General features: G+C 44.6%; 1 protein-coding gene across 1 annotated transcript; it reads left to right on the top strand.

Annotated features, from left to right (window-relative positions):
* The first annotated feature begins 8,044 nt into the window (after positions 1–8,044).
* On the top strand, positions 8,045–13,995 carry CHCT1 (CHD1 helical C-terminal domain containing 1). Its single transcript, XM_075031138.1, has 5 exons — positions 8,045–8,116; positions 8,890–9,018; positions 10,019–10,194; positions 10,697–10,796; positions 13,758–13,995. The coding sequence occupies exons 1-5, from the start codon at positions 8,045–8,047 to the stop codon at positions 13,935–13,937; spliced, it is 657 nt and encodes a 218-aa protein (XP_074887239.1). The 3' UTR covers positions 13,938–13,995.
* The last annotated feature ends 6,397 nt before the right edge of the window (positions 13,996–20,392 follow it).

Raw genomic sequence — 20,392 nt, 5'->3', positions numbered from 1 at the left:
GTACATTCAAGGAAGGGAGCAATTTGAAGTTCTTCTAAAATACTTGGACACCACAATGATGGGCAAGAGTTTCTCCACTCATTTCTCTTTCTCTTATCGCTTCCCGGCTGCTTCTTCCACTTTCAGATAGTTTCAATTTATCCTTCCATTTTTACCCACACAGTTAACTAACAGCCTTCTAGTTGAGATTCTGCTGTTTTTAGTGATGAGGTACCAGCTGTGCATCCCTGCAAGCTGGTGCATGTATGACCTTGAAAATTTCTGTGTAGCCAATCAGAAAATGCTTTTAAACAGCATTTCCTATCTCCCAGAGAGCATCTCTCAACTTTTAGCATTAGATATATATCACTTTGTAGCATCCAAAGCATTGTACAAATATTAGCCAGCTAATACCAACAAAAATCACTCCCCTCCCAGCCTATACCCTATTATTGTCTAAGTAACAGTTCCTCCATTTCACTGAAGCCAGCCTAGGGAGTTCTTTTTGCCTGCTCCTCTGCAGGAATATTAAAACAGAATGAGAATGAAGATAGCTGCTAATTTCATGTCACAGCTAGGAAACTGAAGGTCTTCAGATCACACTTTCTCCTCAGTCTTAATTGCAAAATTATACTTCAAGATTTGGCACAAGTTTCTCACCTTTCTATTTTCAAACTACTAGTAAGCAAAACCAGACAAAAACCTACTTTTTTTCCCCCCTAATCTGCAGAGCCTGCACAACGCTTTAATTTCAAATAGGTGAAGTACTGCTAATTACTAGTGTATTCTAACAGTCCTTGCGATTTTACAGAGAGCTATGTCAAACTAAACCAAATTATAGGTCAGAATGTGCCAATCTTTTCATCATTATCACTAATTCCCTTTGTGGTTTATGCCCCCCCCCCAACATGAGTCTTACCAGGTTCTTTGAGCCTCTGGCTAGCATTGCTCAGCCGCTCCATAATTATTCATGACACCAGATCCAGCAACAAGACATTCACAGCATGCTCTTCTCACATTTTGTTTAAACATTAGGTACAATAGCAGATAATAGAAAATTGAGATTTTGAGGCAAGAGACACGGGAATTTGGGTGTAATCAGATGACTAGCACAATTTTTGCTAAAAAAAGGGGGGGGGCTGTAAAAATTATTCTTGAGCAGACATAACACCTGCCTTCTTTTTCTGGATAAGCACTAATCTAGACCCTAGAATATGCCCACTTCTAGATATGATATTTAGTAACCCATTCCTAATTTCATATTAAATTTTAATTAAAATAATGGGAATGTTCCCTAAATAAGTTAGATCATAACTTTCTGTGATCCTCTTCCAGATCCCATACTTTTTGCCTTTGCCATCAGACCTACATTAACTCAGCATTTGACCAGCAGTGTCCCAAAACCCTTGCCTGGCATACTGAGTCATTTGGCCCCACCATTCCCTCTAGCCACCCACACCCTTTTTGCCTGCAATTAGACTCTGTCTTCTAAGATAGAGATGCATGCCCTGCATCTGCATAGCACCTAGTACAACAAGATCTTATCATCTAGAACCCCGGCTGTGAATTGTACAAGCAATAAATCATCAAAACCCATTTTTTTCCGCGGATTAATGTTATATAAGTTATGCCTGCCATAAAATATAAACAGCATAAAATGCACCTCTTTGCATTCCAGTGCGTTGTGGAAGATCGTAAAAGCACTTAATATATTATTTAAGCCAGTTAAGCTAGATAGCACAACTGCAGTAATTAGCAACAATTCTCCAAATTCCCATATGCCAGACAAAGGATCATGTTTAGCATTTTCAGGCTGGTAGGAGGGAATCAGAACATTGCAGAAATTAAATGGCATGTACTGCTTTTTTTTTTCTTCTGCCTATCTCAGCAGAGCCTACGTTTCACTACAGCTACCCCACTGCACTATCAATATAAGAGACTGAAACCCATCACGTAAAGAAGGCTGGCCTTTTTTGGTTTTATTATTTTAAGCATAACAGGGTGTTCAATGCTTTAAGAAAGAGAAATGAAGCCACTTCTCTTGATAGCTACATTCTGTAGGCTGGAGGGGAATTTCCTTGCTTTTTCTTTTTTTTTTTTAATAAAACAAAAATAAATAAAAAATACCCCCCAAACCTGACTTCCTCTGGAAAATCCATGAACTGAAGTAAGTGTTAAGTGGAAATTTAAAACTACTCCACGCACTAGCCATCCTTCTTGCATACAGGGTCAGGCACAGGGCAGCGTGACATGAGCCACAGGTATGGGAGCAGGAGAAAGACAGGCAACACAAGGCGGGATGTGCACGAAAAGGGCACCAGTGACAACAGAGGGATGAGACCTGAATACTACCAGGAGCCTGAACTTCATCACCCCTTGCAACCCTGGCACACATCATGTGCCCAGAAGCCTCATCACGCTGTGTGCCAGCAGGCGGGCAGCCAGCCCAGCAGCCCTGATTGCACTGGGAATTGTAGCCAGGCTGACATTCCTGTGCAAAGAACAAGATCACTGGAGGCCAGATATCAAAATCTTCTAAAGGAGCAGGGAAAGAAGATGAGGATTTGAGAGTCTCTGCCATAAAGGAAGGCTTTGAAATTGAGGGTGCCATGACTCAGAGAGAGGAGAGACCTGATGCAGGCAGTCTCCTGGCTCTAAGCCCCAATTACTCTGACCAGTTGTTATTTTCCATCCTCTTTGTATGCACAGATAGAACATGGCAAAAGTTTTTCCCCATTGAGTTGTTCAGAGAAAAGCCTCAAGACTGGGAACAAAAAACAGAGGAGAACCCCTTCTGGTGGCCTGACATTTTATTTCTCTATTGCAAAGAGAGGAAAATCCCTTTTTATTCCTCTACAGTTTTTATTATTTTATGATTTTTTTAAAATTTTATTCCTCTCCATTGCAAAAAGAGGAAAAAATCTCATGGGAGAGCAGCTGTTTGCTGAGGAGGGCTCACAGCACGCCCAGGGCAGAGCTGTGAACGTGGGGCACAGGGCATGTACAGAAGGAGATCTGCAAGCTCCTTGCTTCATCTCCCTGGAACAGAGCTGTGCGCAAGGGTGCTGGCGCTTTGCTCCCTGAACCAGCAGGGTCTTCCCCAGGAGTTAATTTTCTTTATATCTAACTGAAAAAAGCATCACCAAGTTCTGTACAGCCTCCCTGAAGGCATCCTTACCTTGATGGGCATTTCTCTACCAGGTTGTCTCCCCCTCTCTGCTTCAGGCTGTTTTCTTCCATTTTGAGACTAGGAGAACTCTTTCCCTGGCTCGCAAAGCAACTGGGTTTCCACCTGGTTATGGCCACCCCTTGGTTATTTCTCCCTTGCTGTTGCTTTTCAAGCCCTCTCTTCCCTCCCAAGCAGTGCTTAGTTCTCCCATCTCTCCCTCATTTCCTTTTTGCTCCCTACCTCTAGACTGTGGGCTCCTGTTTGGCTTATACATTTGGTGCCTCTCTGCACATCTTGGTAATCCCGTGCAAACCCCTGCCACATTCCGCAGGCAGAGCTGACCTTTTGGCACGGGCGTACCAGTCCTATCATTTTCTAGGCCTCTCCAATTCATTACTAAGATGGTGGGTAAATTTGTTAGGTACAGGAAATGAGCAAGGCAGGTATCACCTAGGGCAGTTTGTATTACACAATCCAAAAGATTAACAAAAGAAGTCAAATTATTTTCAATATTAAGAGATACCCAACTTGTTATGGATTTCATATTACAAGCAGCACCAAAAGCATGGGTTTATTAACAATGCCTATTTCAACTGCATAAAACCCTGAAAACTTGTGAAGCACAATAAGAAGGAAAGGCTTTAACTATCCTGTTTCTCACAGGCTGCAAGTTGCAAAGTATGGAGGAAGCTGATAATGGTCTTTCAGTTCCTGAAGACTTCAAGCAGCTTAAAAAATAGTTATATGACATTAGCAAACACCATTAATAAGCTCACTAACAGCTGGCTGAAAAGTAAAGACAAACATCTACAGAACTGTTGAAGCATAAAATAATGTAGGAACACCTGAAGATACATCTATTGACAAGGAGGGGTCCAGCACCTGAGGTTAGTCACTAGTAGCTTTGGGCACTCTGGAAGATTTGGCTAGCTGTGTCTTCCAGTATGGGAATACTTGGAACACACCTGATCAGATTCTGCAAGTGGATAAAAGACATGCTGATGTATTTATGGCTTCTACACACCACTGGTTGCAAATCGTGTTTGGGTTCTTTACGACATTAATTCAAACAACTGGTTAAATGAGCAACTCCCAACACTTGCCAAAAAGGGATTCCTATGGTATATTAAGATGTCTCTAATAATGCCACACAGAAACAATATCTAGGCCTAAATTACCTCTTCCCCTAATACAAGATTTATTAACTTGAGCTGTATTTATTGGCATCCAACCGCAGGGAGAAGACAAGTCTCCAGTTGGCTGTGATAGTTTTCATCATCCTTAAGCACCAGGAAAGGAATTTCCAGATCCAATTAGCAAAGCCTCCGCCCCTACAGTCTGAGCTGTTGCACTGAGTATCATTAATCACTCTATCAAATGAAGCGTTCACCACCCTCCTGGTAAGAGCAGGTTACTGAAAAACATTCCTTATTACAATTCCTATTTAGTATTACATTGCAATACATCTGGCAATGATGTTTGGTTTTTATGTTTAACTAAACCACGTGTACATGCACTTGGTTCAAGTATAACGTAAAGTACCTGTATGTTTATCTGCATTTACCAGCTCTCTTTCCCTGTGACCTACCAGTAAATAAATATTGCATCAGATGCCTGCATATATTATACGCAACCTGACTCATCACATCACACGTGGTATTCACGCTAAGTCTGCCTAAAACAGCAAATAACAAACAGCAGCATAAACAGAGCATCTTCACAACTGCATTTTTGGCTACATGCCTACTCTTGCACTGGAAGAGCTGCTGTACTAGAGAAGTTGGTTAATGTTTGCACTTGCACAGCTCCTGGAAGACTAAGACACTCAAATAGTAAAAATTAATATTCACAAAAGAGCTGTCAGGGGAAAAGGAAAAGTTCTCCCTAAGGTGCACTGTTACAGTACAGTGTGTTTGACTGGCACTTAGGCTCCCTTTCCTTCATGGGGAGAAATGGGAGATGCATAATCTGTTTGTAATCCTGACTTTTCCCCATCCAATTAGAACATTGTTTCAAAGGACTTTCACCCTTAAGTAGGCAATATAATCTGATAAATTTACATAGATGTGGTCTGGGTTATGCCATCTTCTGACATGATAGGCTTCAAAGTAGAAATTAATGTTGTCTTCCAGAGGGGCAGGGGGAAGGGATACAACCACAGACTTCGGAGAACTCAAAGGCATGTGTCATGCTTGATCTCACAGGAGTGGACTCATCCACAAGACCTTACATGAGGAACAAAAGGAACTGAAATCTGATTTAGTGCTACCAAAAAAAATTCAAGAGGCAGGGAAGGTTTGTAGCTTCAGTGGTCAGAGTACAGCTTTGAACATTATTGTACAGTTCAACAGTGAAAAAAGGCATTTGCAACCTCAGCTGTCTAGTCTCCTGCTCTGCTGCTGTACCAAGTAATGCCAGAGAAGACTACTAAGATCACTGCTCCACTGCAAACCAGGTTAATGGACAACTCCTAAACACAGTGAGATCCTCAGATGAAGGCTGGCCAGGGAAGTCCATCTATAACTCCTGCTTGTATATTCGTAGCTTTGGCCGAGTGCAGTGTGCACTGAAAGGTAAAAGAACAAAGACTGGGATTTTCAAGGGGAACTTAAGGCCTTCTCTGTCCTCTGAAACAGTGAAGTGTACATATGATAAGCCAAGAGAGCTACTCCATGCTGTAGTCACATGCTACATGGAAGCTGTAATCTCACAAGGACACAGATATGGCCATGCAAATATGGGTTATGCCTATGCTAACAACCAGCCTATGTCCCTAGAGCTCCTAAATGGCTTTTAATCTAGCTACTAATGCGTGTGAAAGCTGGTCTGAAGAAGCTTCATTTCTCTTGTGCTCCTGTTAGCAGGAACATGCTGGCTAACCCTTTGATACCCTGACTTGATTGAGAGGGGAGGACATAAGCTGGCAACTTTTTGGTTTAAACCTTTGGAGGTGAAAAGGAGAGGAGCTGCCTGCCACACTGGGGACAGACATCATGATTGCAGGGAGCAAACACAGCAAGAGTGTGGTTGGTAACAGGTGTTGAGAAATCCGCTGCATTTTCAAGATCTCCTTCAACCAAACCACCTATAACAGTCCTCACAACCACCAGGCTGAAGCAGCATAGGTATGCTTAACCATGGTATCACCGCTGCTTCACTTTGCATAGCTTACCTTGTGTTGAGTAATATATAACATACTGTAAAATCCTAGTATAGATTAAAGAAGTTGTAACATACCTCAGATGGTCAAAGCAAACCTAACTGCAAAGCGTTAGAAGGTAGTTGTCTTTGTGTCTGCTCAGCACCAGCCTGTGTAAGGCTCCTGCATCAGAGAGCTGACAGCAAAATTTCAGATGTGGGGGAGGAAGAAAGCAGACACAGGAGAGAAAATGCGCAAACATCTTAAGAGGAGGGCTTGTCTTAATGGATTTTTGTCATTATTTAATTCAATCACAGGTAAAGGCCAAACTTCCCTAAGACAGCCTGAAAACAAGAACCTGACTCTGTTTTAAGACCCATCAATAGGTACTTTCCCAAGGCTACTACCTGCACCAGGCACTTGGCTCAGCGGGTGCGCAGCATCACCGGATGCACAGAGAAACGTTAAACAAAAAGCATCCAAACTTCTGCCAAGAGCAGTGCCGATCCCTCTGCACAGCCGTGCCTTGGGAGACCTCAGAGAGAGGAGGCCTTTGTACAGCCCTCGAGATGACTCCCAGTGCCAGAAGCAACCTGGCACAGGAGCACAGCTGAATCACAGCTGCAGCAATTACACTAATTGTCCAAAGGACAAAACAATTGCACTTGTCTGTCTGGTCAGGGCATGATGGGAGCCCAACACATTTTTCTTTGTGAAAGCTTTTTCCCTTGAAGTACATTTCCAAAACAAAGTCTCTAACTCCAAGCCTTTCCAGACTTCTTCCTGGCAAGTGCAATTTATTCTTTCTAGAAAGGAGAGCTTTAAAAGACATGTTACCCAGGAGAGTGAGATCTCACTGTGGTTGTATTTCACCGCCATCTGTGAAGGAGGTAACCCTGTATTTCCATTACACTGATGGAAATTGAGGTCTCAACTCCAACCAGCTCCCTGAAAAACACCTAGGGTGCAGCCCAGGGTCCTTTTTCCTGGTTGCACCTCTGGTCCCCATCAAATGGGACTGCCTCTGTTACAAAGATCATCCCTGGCCCCATGCGAGCCAGGCTCTCTGGCCCCTGCCTCTGGGCTGGTGCTTCCCCACGGCACGGCTCAGCAGGTACAGTGGGAGAGTTGGAGAAAGGCCTGTCTTGAACTTGCTGGTGCACAAGCCATAGAGGAAAATTGTGATTGCTCACGCCAGCAGCTGCACCCACACTCGCAGATAGCCAACGCGGTGAGCATAGCCACATGTGTGACTCAGAAAAAGCTGCACTTTGTACCACCTTCAGAAGCCAAAATAATCCGGACTGATGTACAGTTACAGGTGCTGGACTCACCGCAGGTGCAAAGCCAGCACCAACCAAGAGCCCCAGAGACTCCACCAAGCTCCCACAGATACAAACAAAGCAAAGAAAGGGACATTTCCCTCCCATTGCCCACAGGAGCCATTGACAGTATTGAACATCCTGACCACTACCAGCAAGGGGAAAATCCAGGGTTTTCTGCTTATTTCTTTATGAGCGCAAATCAATGGCAAAACTGATGGGGAGAGATGACTCTGCCCCAGAGGGCCGCAGTGTTGTGGGGCTGGAAGGCCCCAGCAGTCTCCATGGTTGGCGGAACTCGGAACCGGTGTCTGGGCACCCTGGTCACCTTGGTCACCCCAGCACATTTTGGTCCAAACACAGCTCCGTGTCATTTTTCCCTTCCTACCTGGTGTGAGTGAGGCCCTGGGGAAGGGAGAGGGTGGCGTGTGTCCCATGGAGGGCTTTAAGGAGGAAGTGGACAGAGCCAGGGCAAAGGATAGCAGCAGGGACGGCACAGCTGGCCAGGTGAGCACGGGCAGGGTGATCATCATGTAGCGAGAGCAAAGCAGCATGCAGCTTCAATTTCACCTCTGAAATGTGGTTTGGGATCAAGTTTGCAGAAAAGTAATCTTCCAAGGGAGCAGAGCATGTCAGAGAGGAAAGGACTTCTCTTCCTACACACTTCAGCATATTTTAAAAGGCAACATAAGCTTGTGTTTAAGTCAGTTATGTAAGTGTTGCTTTCCAAAGATGAGTGGAGGAGTTACCTACACAACTGTTGATGCAGGGAAAAGAGCCATTGCCCTTTGCAAGAGAAAATATCCCCCTCCCCAGACCAGGGAGGTGCAAGTTCAGTGGCTGAGGACTTTGTTTTGTTTTCAATCTGGCTTTGCAGCAGGTCAGCCACAGTACCTTTGCCATCAATAAACACTGCGGATGGAGCAGTGTGGCATTACAATGAGCCCATTGTAACCACATATTTCCACTTAACAAGTGACTGCCAGCCCATATTTGATTAAAGCCATTAGGAACGAGTGGCTGTTTACCTTGTAATTTATTAGAGGGAGGATTTCCAAAAAGGGACTTCAAGTAGGCACCTAATTCTTATGGACTTTTAATTATAATTGAATACCTAGCTTCATTAAGCACCTCTGAAAACCCAATCTGAAATGATTTGGCAGGAAGAGAAATGCTTCTGAGCCTTAGGACAGGGTTAAACCATCACAGCATTTTTTTAAAGAGAAGATGCAAGATTTGCATGAACTGGAAGACTAACCTATGGCTTCGGCAATTTGTAGACCACAGAGGAGGATCTGGCTGGCACAGCGAAGGAGGCAGCCTTTGTAACGGGCAGTGAGATTGCTCCACCACGCAAGACCCTGCTCATCTGCTGCGCAGACGGCCTTGATCAGGACACCTTTAAAATTGTGAGATACTGAATAGAATTTAGCAGTAGAAAGTCAGTGGCATCTCAGGTTCTCAAGAGAGAGGGAGCAAATAAAACCCAGGAGTTTGGCTAAGGGAGAAAAAAAGCAGGACAAGACACTTCATTCTGTAGCTTTCTTCCATGTCTGAAAGTTTTTACCTCATTGTTTTCCAGTCATCTGGACATCACACTTTTAGTTTAAAAAAAAAAAAAACAAACGAACAAACAAAACCCCACAAACCACAAAAAAAACCCACAATAACAACAACAACAAAAAAATCACATTTCATATACACTGTTCCGTTTTTCAAAACATATACTGCTACATTACCATTTCACATGACACCTTGTGCTCTGTGGCTATGGTGGTTTGGGTCTTCTGCACCACTTACACCACAGCCACAAAGCTCCATCTCACACCAGGACACAACCTTCCCATTCCTGGGGCATCATGGCATAACCACACAAAGCCCCAGTCACAGCCCAGTACACATAACAGAAAAAAACAAACAAACAAACGGACAAAAGGGAAGGCATCCAGACACAGCATTTGCTCCTGTGTCACGTGCAAATGTTTGCAACACATCCCAGGTTTGGCCACAGGAAGAAGCAGTGTGAGAAAAGCAGTAAAGCAGTTCCCTTTCCCCCTCCCTGCAGAACAGCAGCTGTTTTGTAGCCTGAAATTTATACCTTTTGCCCTACACTGTTAAAAAGGAATTCCCAGTCTTGGATATCCCTCAATTCCCTATTCGTGTCACCTTTGACATGCTTCGCCCAGGATGTCGCCAACGTTAGAATGTGCAGGAGCGACTCCTGCAGAGTAATGTCCTACTGAAGACCCACATCAGCTCCCCCATGTCCACACAGGAGACACTTATCAAAACATAACGCTCCTTCAGGGCTTCCCAGACAGCTATTTAATCAGTTTATTTAGTGAAAAGGAATGCCTGAGACCTGGATTTAAAGTGCTGAATACCTATGCCAACACATTTTCTTTACAGTGCAAGGAGCTTTTGAGACCCTTTAAGAAGTCACTTAGGAAACTGCATTTGCCCCAGCACCTCTCCACAGAGAAGAAAATTAAGTACACGAAGAAAAGTTTGACCATAATTGGGGACCGCATCGATCTCTTTCTCCAGCGGTACTGCAAAGCCTCGGAAGTCAAGCACTGGAAGAAGTAAGGGTCTCCTCTTGCCCTGCACCAGTGGTACTGCACCAGTGATGCTCCCAGCAGGCATTTAGACATGTACTTTGGCCCTACATTTCCAGGCACTGGAGATCAAGTTGGGTATCTATGGGAGACTTGTATGGCTTGTTCTAACTGCCAAATACTCACAGATCTTGCAGGTAGTTTTAGCAGAGGCCATGTGGTACCTAAGCCTACCCAGCACAAGGCCAATTCCAATGTGCTGCCCATCAGCAACAACCCTTTGCAAGTAAACAGGCTCCTATGTAGCCACCTGAGTTGATGGATAACCCTCCTTCCCATGCTTAGGGAAGACCAGTTCTTTAAAAGTTTGTAAGATTGGGGGGGCGGGGGGGGGGGTGTGTAGAAAAAAAACCTGTGCAAAGGATAATGTCAGTGGTTACACTTGCCAAGTCAGAACTAGGGAGCAGAATGTGGAAGAGGACGAAGTTTGTACTCACATGCACAATCCACGTGTCTGTCTTTTTCCAAGGATGTTCTGGCAGTTTGTGTCCCTCTTCTCAGACATGGATGCAAAGCAACTGCAGAAGCTGTATAAGTACATCAAGAACAACCGAATGGATAAGTTTCTGGTAAGCAAACAGGAAAGTCAATACCCCATAAAGTGTTCCTGCTGTACTAACTTTAAGGGGATAACTATACCACACAGCTTACATGTTTTGATCCATGTCAAAGGAGAAGCCTGCTACCAAAAAGTCTGTTTATCAAAAGGCTGTGAATCCTGCAAATTCAAATTCATGGCCTGCTCCTACCGTAACATGGGCACTGAGCTATTGCAGCTGCCAGTAGCTTTCCCTGGCTAGCTCTGGGAAACTAAGCTAACGTCCCCAGCACTGTGATTTACAATTTTTGGAGCTCTTTGTTGATCCCATGTTTCCAGTCATGCTTTACAGACCAAATCTGATCCATAGTTTTATCTGATGATATAGGAGTTAAAGTTTGAAACAAGCAACTAGTTCAGGTAAAGCCTGCATTTGCCAAAGCCAGTTTCTGTGCCTGAGCATCAGCTACACAAGGAAACTGTAATGAACAGTTTCCCGAGAACACTGACTCCAAAGGGTTAACCCATTTAAGCATGCTCATAGCCAACCATAAACATATCTCCTGAGCAAAGGCCGAGTACACCAGAAAGTTCAAAGTTCCACAAGAAACACGTACTTTAAGTTTATTAAAAAACAATTAAAAACAGATCTACAATTAAAAAAAAAAAAAGGAGTCAACTAAGAAATTGTTTTGAGTAAATTAGAAAATGGCAGCAGACAAGACCTTGTTGGGTTACTGGGACACTGCTTGCTTAGCATTAAAAAGGGAGCTGTGGTCATCTGATAGCTGGCAGTGATAAGGCCATAAATAAGTTTGAGGCCGCAGGTAAACAGCTCTCTTCTCCAGTTAGAAAGAGGGAAGCCAGCCACACATTTTTTTGCTTTTAGTTTACAGGGAAACAAACCCATTTATTTATTTTTAAGACTCTAAAAAGATATCCCAACAATAAGGAAATCAAACCTATTGTAAAGAAAAAAAAAAACAAACCACGAAAAACCCCACAAACACAAATTCCTGTTGCTGGCATGAGACGCCCGAGATTAATCGGGAGATATTAAAAAAGCAACTGGCAGCTCCGGGAGGCAGGCGACAACAGGCGTTCTTACTCCCTTAAACTTGCAAGCGCTGTGGAGGGGGAAAATCGAGCTCCATTTCCAGCATGGCCCTTCTCAGAGGCTTGGCCAAGCCCAGGACATGACCTGGGCTAAGGACAAGCCCTGCTGCTCCCGCAGCTGAGGGTAGCTCCTCATAGCCACCTTGGAACAAGTATTAAAAAGCAAATAACCCCCCAAATGCCTTCCCATCCTTTTGCTCCCCTAAATAAGAAACGCAACCAAAACACACGATTCCACATCTTCCTTTCCAAGGAAGGAGGGTGGGGGGGGAAGGCAAAAACCAAACGGTGGGTGACAAGCGTTAGTCACGCTGCGTCGTGCACTATCAGGATGCACCGGCGCGTGCTGAGGAGCATGCACCAACCTGCAGTCAGCAAGAGCCTGCCGGCTACGGCTGCACGGTACTGGGGACAAGGCTGCCTCCAAAAAGGCCGACATAAGAAGCGACAAATTCTGCCGTTATGTAACGGTTGACAAATGCCTTTTGTTATGCAAGACAAGTGGGAGAAAAATAAGCATCTTTGCCCTTTGTGGGAAGGGAACAGCAGTCGGCTCCCTGCTAGAGCATAAACAACAGGCTGTAGATCCAGGGGGGACCAGCACACTCGGCACAACAGAAATAGATTACTTGGAAATGCCTCATTATTTAGATGAGTGAGCATAAAAAAAACCCAGAATCAATATGTAATTAGTAAGCGATTGAGATTGTCAGCATGGTAATTTGATAATTTTGTGAGTTTTGTTAAAGGAGAGAGGCTAGCAAGCAGGCTTGTTCATCAGTCACCTTAAAATTAGGCATCTACATCCCTGTCCCTTACATTTGGGATTTTAGGGCCTTTATTTTAGAATTAAAAAAAACAAAACACCAAAACTACACATCTGAATTTTAACACTGGTCCCAAGTCTGTTTTCAGACTTACTGAAAATACCAGACCAGCCCCACTTGTCTGCTTAGAGCTAGAACAGAGCATCATTTTCCTTTGCAATCTGCTGGCTCCTGTACACTGCTGAAAGCTGTAGAAATCAGCCCCATGTCTCAGCCTGAGAGAGTAAAGAAATAAGTTTCCTGGGCTATCTGAGGGTCTGGATTTTTTTATTTTTTTTTTTATAAGTCAAATAGCATGACCACTGGCAACACAAAAATTATTTCTCCCTGGGAAAGCCTAGAAGGATGTGCAGCGCAGACAGCCGCTCTCCAGCCAGCTCCATGGTACCAGCCCACTACCCTTAGGATGTTCAGCGAGGGGACCCATCGCCATCCCCAGCCATCCTCGAGTGCACAGAGTGCCATAAGGCGACAGTGACATCCAGTGGCAGCGCACACCCGACCACAGCCCCCCACCCCCACCAGTGGGGCCAAGCAGCACCCGTGTCCCATTACACACACTTGAGCCTTGGTTCAAACGCAGCCACCAAACGGCACCGTCAGCTACTGACCATCTTCCCTGAAGTGCCTGAAAAATGACAGTCCTCTCACTAGTGTGCTGAGAAGGGTTCTTGCTTTAAAACACAGATTTTTAGGTGCTGGGACAGACTTGGCTGGGTGAGCTGGGCTGCACAAATAGCTGAGCTGGGCTGGATGTCAACTCAGGGGAACAGAGACAGCACAGAAAACACAGCTTTGTAGAGGCCAGCAGGACTCACTGCTGGGTGGGATGGAGCCTCAGATCTCAGCTGCGAGGAACAAACACTTCGCAGGGTAAAGGTTTGTGCAGACAGTACAGTCATTTCTCGGCTCATAGCTGCTGCCACCCAACAGGACCATGGTTAAGCAAGAGTTATTGCCCAAGCATGAGTCAGTGTGTGGTGTTTGCTCGTATAAATATCTTTAGAAGTGGTTTTGGTCTTATTTTTTTGTTATTTTTTTTTTTAAAGCAATTATGCTGTCCTTCAGAAAACCCAGATTCAGTTCCAGGACTCGAAGAAAAGAAACTGAAGCAACTTTACATCAGTTGGGGTCTCCGCAGAGGTACAAGAGACCTGCAGGAACACTCTGGTCAAGGAGACAGTCACCACCAACACACCCACAAAGTCCCCACCCAGCAGCAAGAATGAGAGATGAGAGGTAATCACATAGCCAGTGTCATATTGGCACCAAGCAGGAAAAGCATTTTCCTGCTCAAGTAGGGCCACCTACGCTTGACATTTTTGCAAAAGGATCAGCAGGTGAAGACGTGATCAGTGGTGGAGCTAGAGGAGTTGGGCAGGTTGAACTGCTGCCTCAGAAGACACATGGGGGTAGGAAAAACAGCAGCAAGAGAAGCTACTATAGCATAAGGCAGTAGTAAGGAAGGAGAAGACATCCCTTTGTTGGCCCATGTCAGCTGGCGTTAATTAGTGTGTCTTTACATAGCCACCTGGATGCTCAAAACATAGTTGTGGTTTGCCTTTGGGTCCACCCTAGCAAAGCCACACACGCTTGTCTTCTGGAGCAAAAATGCAGACTAACCTGTGGCAGGCGTGTTTGCTAACCAGAGTCACTGGCAGCTTGTTTACTTCAGCCAGAACTCTGGCATATGCAAATCCCAAAGGAGGAACGAAAAAGGGACATTAAAAGCAATTACTGATGAGATCGGCTTTGCCAAAAACAGGTGCCACAGTCTGCCTGTGGAAGGAGGATTTGTCCCACATAAGCCTATTTTCAAGCTGCTAAAATGCAATCACATGTCCTGTGGGAGTTCTCATGCGCTCATAACCATCTTGCTTTTCATCTCTTTTCTCCCCAGTCTATTTACCTCTAAAAAAGTCCAATCTGGTATGTAACAGCTCTGAGGGAGCACTTAAAATCCAAATTGATAAACTACAAGTCAAAAAACAAGAGCTAGCTAGACAGCGTGATCTGGGAGGCTGAGTAGGAGTCCCACACTAACCCGCCGGCTGTGCGGCTCCAGGCAATCCTCCTCCACTTGTCTGCTCCCCTGTAAGAATGGGGAAAATACCACCCAACCAATTCTTACGTAGATAAATGCACCAGACACACAAAGTGCATAAAATACTAAAAATTAGTGCAATTGAAGTGTAATGAACATAGCAAGGGTTTGGGATTGCTGGTTGCTTGAGAGCCCGGGTGGCAAGCCATCATGAGGAGCCTGGTGTTCCTATGTATTTCTAGTGACAGTGTATTTGTGAAATTGAACCATATGCAGAATCCACACAGTAAAGCCCCCAGAGGACATCTTGGGCACACCAGCTCCTGTAGGAAATAGAGCTTCTCACAGGAGTTATGCCTTCCATTTACTTTGTGTTTTTTTTGTTTTTAAGGTTCCAGACAACTTCAGAGATCAATGGAAACACAGAAATCAATTAATACAGTATCATCACCTGAACAAAAAGCAAGGAATAAAGACAGTCTCCATGGTTTCTCAAAACCACAAAATACTGAAATACTTGCAGCATCATAGCAACAAGGTTAGACCCAAGCAAAATGAAAGTTACGCTATTTTAAACACGTGATCTAGTTTATTATTATCCTGGAGTTTCCTAACAGCTGTGCACCAGCATCAAGACTTGATCAAGGATGTGTAAGTATCAGAGCCACCTTTACTACCTCATTCTTTTTGTGTAAACCCCAATAATGGAAGAAGAGCATTTGTAAGGAAGCAGGCAGCTGCTTCTTTCCTGCTATGGCAGAAACCTGATGAGAGCAGGGTCTGTTCCCCATTCGTTTCTACTCAAACATACACACACATAATGCAAACCCTCCACATGGTCAGCAGCCGTACCGACCAGGGAGGAGGGAACAAAAGAGGAAGGGAAGAGATGGGTGTACAGAATATATTCTGGTTAAAAAAGAAAAAAGTTTCATAACTTTTATACATACACTTGACATTTTTAACTGTTGTAGGCAAATAATGGCCATGAGCCCATACACACATCAGTGTTCTTGGCAGATGCAGCAGCTGCCATCCATTGATCCAGACCGAGATAGCTGTAGCCCTGTTTGTCTGCTGCTGCAGGAAGAGACTCATCTGAGAGCTAATGCTTCAGGATAGGAATAGTGAGAAAATAGTAACAAAACTGGCTAGTTTGGGCTTCAGGGTTGGCTAGATTTGATTTATCATTGAATCCAGGTTTTAAGAAAACATCAGAAATATTAATAGTTTGGCATGGAAATCTTTTAGTCTGACCAGTAAAAAAACCCCAAAGATCCTTCCTTCCTACATGCTAAAAATCAGATGGTTGGGTAGGGGGCTTATTTATTGTCTTCAGATCTGAATCCAAGCAAGAAAAATCCCTCTTAGATCCCTTGGGAAGGGCAGATAACACAGGCTGTTTTTAGAATAAAGACAACAGATTTCCTTTTTAAATGGCATCTTGGATCACCATCCACAGAGCTTGGCAAGAGACTAAAGTCCCTGGCTGTGCTGCCCGCAGAGGCACTGCTGCCAAGCGTACATAGAAAATTGTTCATGAGAGGTTGCGAAGGAGGATGTCGCACGTTGCCTTCACTGGGCAACAGATCCTGCTTCTCGCATTGGGTTTCACTGTGCATAAGAGCAGACATGCAGTTATACTGGGGGATCCTAACCACTTGTGTAGTGCAGACCTGGTTCAGCAGAGAACACGAGGAATTTTCTTAGAACAAGAGAGTATTTCTTTCAGCCAAAGGTTCTGAGCTTTCTCCACAGCACACACTGTATAAACCACATGTAGTATCATATGCAGCTGCATCAGAAAAATACCGTATGCCCTCAAAATGTCACACTTACTTAACATGAAACTGAGCAAGATTAAAGCCTGCTCAAGATTTGGATTATTCTACAATTTTTCCAGTAGGACTTGAGGTGACTTAGAAGTGACAGGAAAGCTCTCAAAGAAAACCGAGCTCTGCCAGAAATAACCTCAGAGAGTTTCCTGACCAGATGATGTAAGCAAAGAAAGGCAAGAGACAAAATTTCACCTTCAGAGGTCCCTGCTCTAAATGTACAATAAGAAAACTTTCGGAATAAACTACAGGACGCATCAGTGGCACTCATGCAATATTAGAGGGACTGCTTTTTCCTGCTGTTTAATTTTGGAAGCTGGCGGGCAGTGGTGCTACCACAGCAGACTTGCACAACTGCAGGGCTTGTAGCGCTCAATGCACATTTCCTAACTCGGGCCATTTGCTCTTTTCCATTTAAATGGAGCATCAGGGAATTCATGGAAGCATTGCACAACCTTGGCTTTGGCTCTTAAGCAAACTAAGGTTTTCATGTGTTTTATAAAGTGTCAATGCATAATGTAGAACCAAAGGAAAAAAAAAAAAGAAGAAAAAAAGACTCAAAACCCCATTTCCCCCACCAAACCACAACCTGAAGAAATGCAAGCAGATGCCAATGTTGACAGCTAAGATTCAGGGCACTAAAGCACACATTTTGCACCACAGAAAGCAGAAACTTTGTTCGGTGGGAAACAAAAGATGTCAGGAATAAGCAGAACTTGTGCTGCCCATGGCCCTGCAGCAGTGACACCTCAGGGCAGTCAGCCACGCTGGGACAGGAATCCCCAAGGACAGGAGCCATCCCCATCAGAGATGCACTAGACTTTTTGCCAGCCAGAAAGAGCTCTGTGTGCTTCAGAAAGTCCAAGGGAGCATTTCCCTCAATGCTTAAAAAAAACCCAAACAAACAAAAACCAAAAAAAACCCACCCCAAACCGCCCAGAAACAAACCACCTTCCCCGCAGCAGCTTGCCTCAGGCCAGTTTTAGGGGAATTGTGGTTACATTTTGTCAGCATAAGGAAGAGCGCGATCATTGCTGATGTCAGGGTTTTGGACTTTGCTCAGACTAACCAGGGGAAGAAAGTCATTACTGGGAGGCAGCTTTTACATAGCTTGACTTGTTAACTCCCCATAAAACAGCAGTATGGCCTCATATATACCTCTGTTTTTAACAGCAGGTTACCTTTACCTGGGCAGGAGCAGGTTTTGGGTTGCTGTTGTTAATTCTTCCTTCACACCAACTGAAGCGAATAGACTTATTTACCAAGTCTCCTGTTGTTGCTTTGTACTTGGTAGTTTGGCTTCGGCACTCCCCAAATGTCAACGTTTCCCTGGGGAAAAGGGAAAGAATTGAGAAAGTTGCAGGAACACACACAGACACCCAGGGACTTGCATCTTTTACCCATTTAATTTGCATGGATACAATATATTGGGCTACACAACTACAAAGGGCACTGCCACGGCCCTGAGGACTTCAGGCTCACCACCTCTGGAGTCATCCTTGTTTTACAAAAGGTGAACCTGGCACAGAAACCTTACCTGGGTTCCTCAGGGTGCAGCACCTTTCAGTTGCACTCAGCCTCCTAACAACTGGACCAGTGTTTGAAGGCATTTTTCCTTTGAAAATTGAAATCGCAGACCTGTGAAATGAGAGCCCTCTGCCTGAGCCCAGCACACAACTGGAGGGTTATATTACAGGCAAATTGAAGACAAACTCAAATGACTCAAAAACCTGACCATTTAAAAATAAAAGCTCCTAGAAATGCTAATTTCCAACCCTTCCTGTGCACAGGCAGCCACATGAGATGCTTTTGTGCTGTGACCTCTTACTTGCACGAGATACTTTGTGTTCCCTGGGCTAGTTTAGACTTGGCTACGTTTTTTAGGAAAAAAGACAAACAAGCAGGGAAGGATCCACATCTGACAGCTAACGAGGGCTCCCACCCTCCTGTGGTTCACACTTCACAGGTACCCAACAGGCTGCGTCAATCACCACCGTGGCTTACAACCACCATCTGTAATGGTTTGCCCATAAAGGCCGGTATTAACATCTTCACTTCGTACCCACAAGAGCACCCAAGTATTAAGGATTACAGCAAGGGCCCAGATAAACATGGAACAACTGGCACCTGCAGCGTGTCAAAGGTAAAAGTCTCCAGAAGTGCCATTAAGAACCACAAACAACTTCATCATGCCATTTGCTTTCTGCTGGAAATACTCCCAGACTGCCCCATCCCAGTGAAATGTGGAGGCTTGGGAGGAAAAGGGCTTCCCTGGATCTGGACACCACTCCAAGACACAAGAACCACCACCCCACCCAAATTCTCACTACAGACCTGCTCCATAGACCAGGAGAAACTAGACTGTACCCATCTACTCTTAAACACAGGGAAGAGAAACTCGCCTGCTCCTTCTCCAGAGGTCTCGCTGGGCAGCTGGGATACAGCCCCCTTCCAGGAGCTTTTACATAGCTGGAGATTGGAGGGAGCCGCGTGGCTCTTCGTCGGCAGTGAGCTTTTAGGGAAGTTTCCAGATAAACTTGCATAAATGGTCAATTGAATTATCAACAAGTTGAGAAGGGGAAAAGCCAGAACCAAAATGAACTATGGCACCTCTCCCCATGCAAGCGCTCTCTTATTAGAGAGTGCACACCAGGAAATTGGGTCTGGCCCATGGAAATAGCCAGAAATAGCTCCTCTTTGCAACTCAAAGACACTTCAGTTTAAAACTGGTGGTGGGTTCACAACGCTGCGGAGCACAATCTCCTCCCTTGGAAAGGGAAGGACATTCCTCCTCTGGGTGCACGCAGAGACTGGTTTGGTGTTTGTTTTAAAATCTTATTTTAGTCAACTACCATCAGCTAAAGGTGTTCTCGCACACAGACACTACCACACTGACACAGTATAGTCCGAATTACTGAACTATAAATACCACTTCATCTATTTTGGGAGTGCATTGGCTAAAAATTCTCACTTAAGTAAATAGAATAGAAAAACTAAAGCCACCAAAACCTATAGCCTGGTTTCAGTAAGTGCTTCTGCTTTTTAATTCAACTGCTGGAGTATCAGAAAATCCCAGGTGAAAAGGCAACCATGTTTACAACTCCATATACAGTAAAGGGTATCAAACACAAAATGAAAGGGCCAACTACAATGAAAGCACCCTCAAAGCTATATGATCAGACATCTATGGAAACCAAATCATCTTGCTCAAGTAAAATTACTCTTTTTACAGTTTCTTCCAGTAACAATGGCAGTAATGGTATCAGAAGTTACCCAACCAATATTTATTCTGAAGTTCACTGGATAAACCAGACACACTCGTAGACTGACTGCATGACCTGCTCTCCCTATTGTTAATTAATTGAACCAACAGCAATACAGACTGTCCTCACATCCCGGGGTGGGGGGGACACACGGTGCAGCGAGTAGCGAAGAGGGAGAAGCTGGCAGCGCGGGGGGCTCGCTTGCTCCAAGGAGGTGTGCAATTCTCTTCCATCTCCAAGAAGCCAGCCTGGACCCACACCAGGGCTGCACTCACCAGAATAAAGGTAACACGGGCAAAATAACTCAGAGGAGACGACGAACACAGACCCACTGCGAGCCAGGTTCAGCACCCCAGAACCTGCGTTCGGATCAACTCAACTTCTAGCCTTGCCCTCACTTACTGTTAAAAAGGAGATACAGCCAAACACCCACTTTTACACACGTTATGATAAGGAGCGGGGCGGGGCGTAAGGGGGAGCAAAGAGGGCAGGTATTTATCGAAAGCAAAGTTTTAACCGAATTCAATGCAGATACTTCAAAA

This window comes from Buteo buteo, chromosome 7 (assembly GCF_964188355.1).
Source record: "Buteo buteo chromosome 7, bButBut1.hap1.1, whole genome shotgun sequence".
Taxonomy (NCBI): domain Eukaryota; kingdom Metazoa; phylum Chordata; class Aves; order Accipitriformes; family Accipitridae; genus Buteo; species Buteo buteo.
This window is presented reverse-complemented; position numbering and strand designations above follow the sequence as displayed.

Bases quoted from the DNA above. Each gene is read 5' to 3' on its own strand.
- CHCT1 (XM_075031138.1), top strand. From the start codon at position 8,045: ATGGAGGGCTTTAAGGAGGAAGTGGACAGAGCCAGGGCAAAGGATAGC. The intron at 9,019-10,018 runs GTGAGATACTGA...TTTTCTTTACAG, and splicing joins ATCAGGACACCTTTAAAATT to TGCAAGGAGCTTTTGAGACC. The intron at 10,195-10,696 runs GTAAGGGTCTCC...TCTTTTTCCAAG, and splicing joins GAAGTCAAGCACTGGAAGAA to GATGTTCTGGCAGTTTGTGT.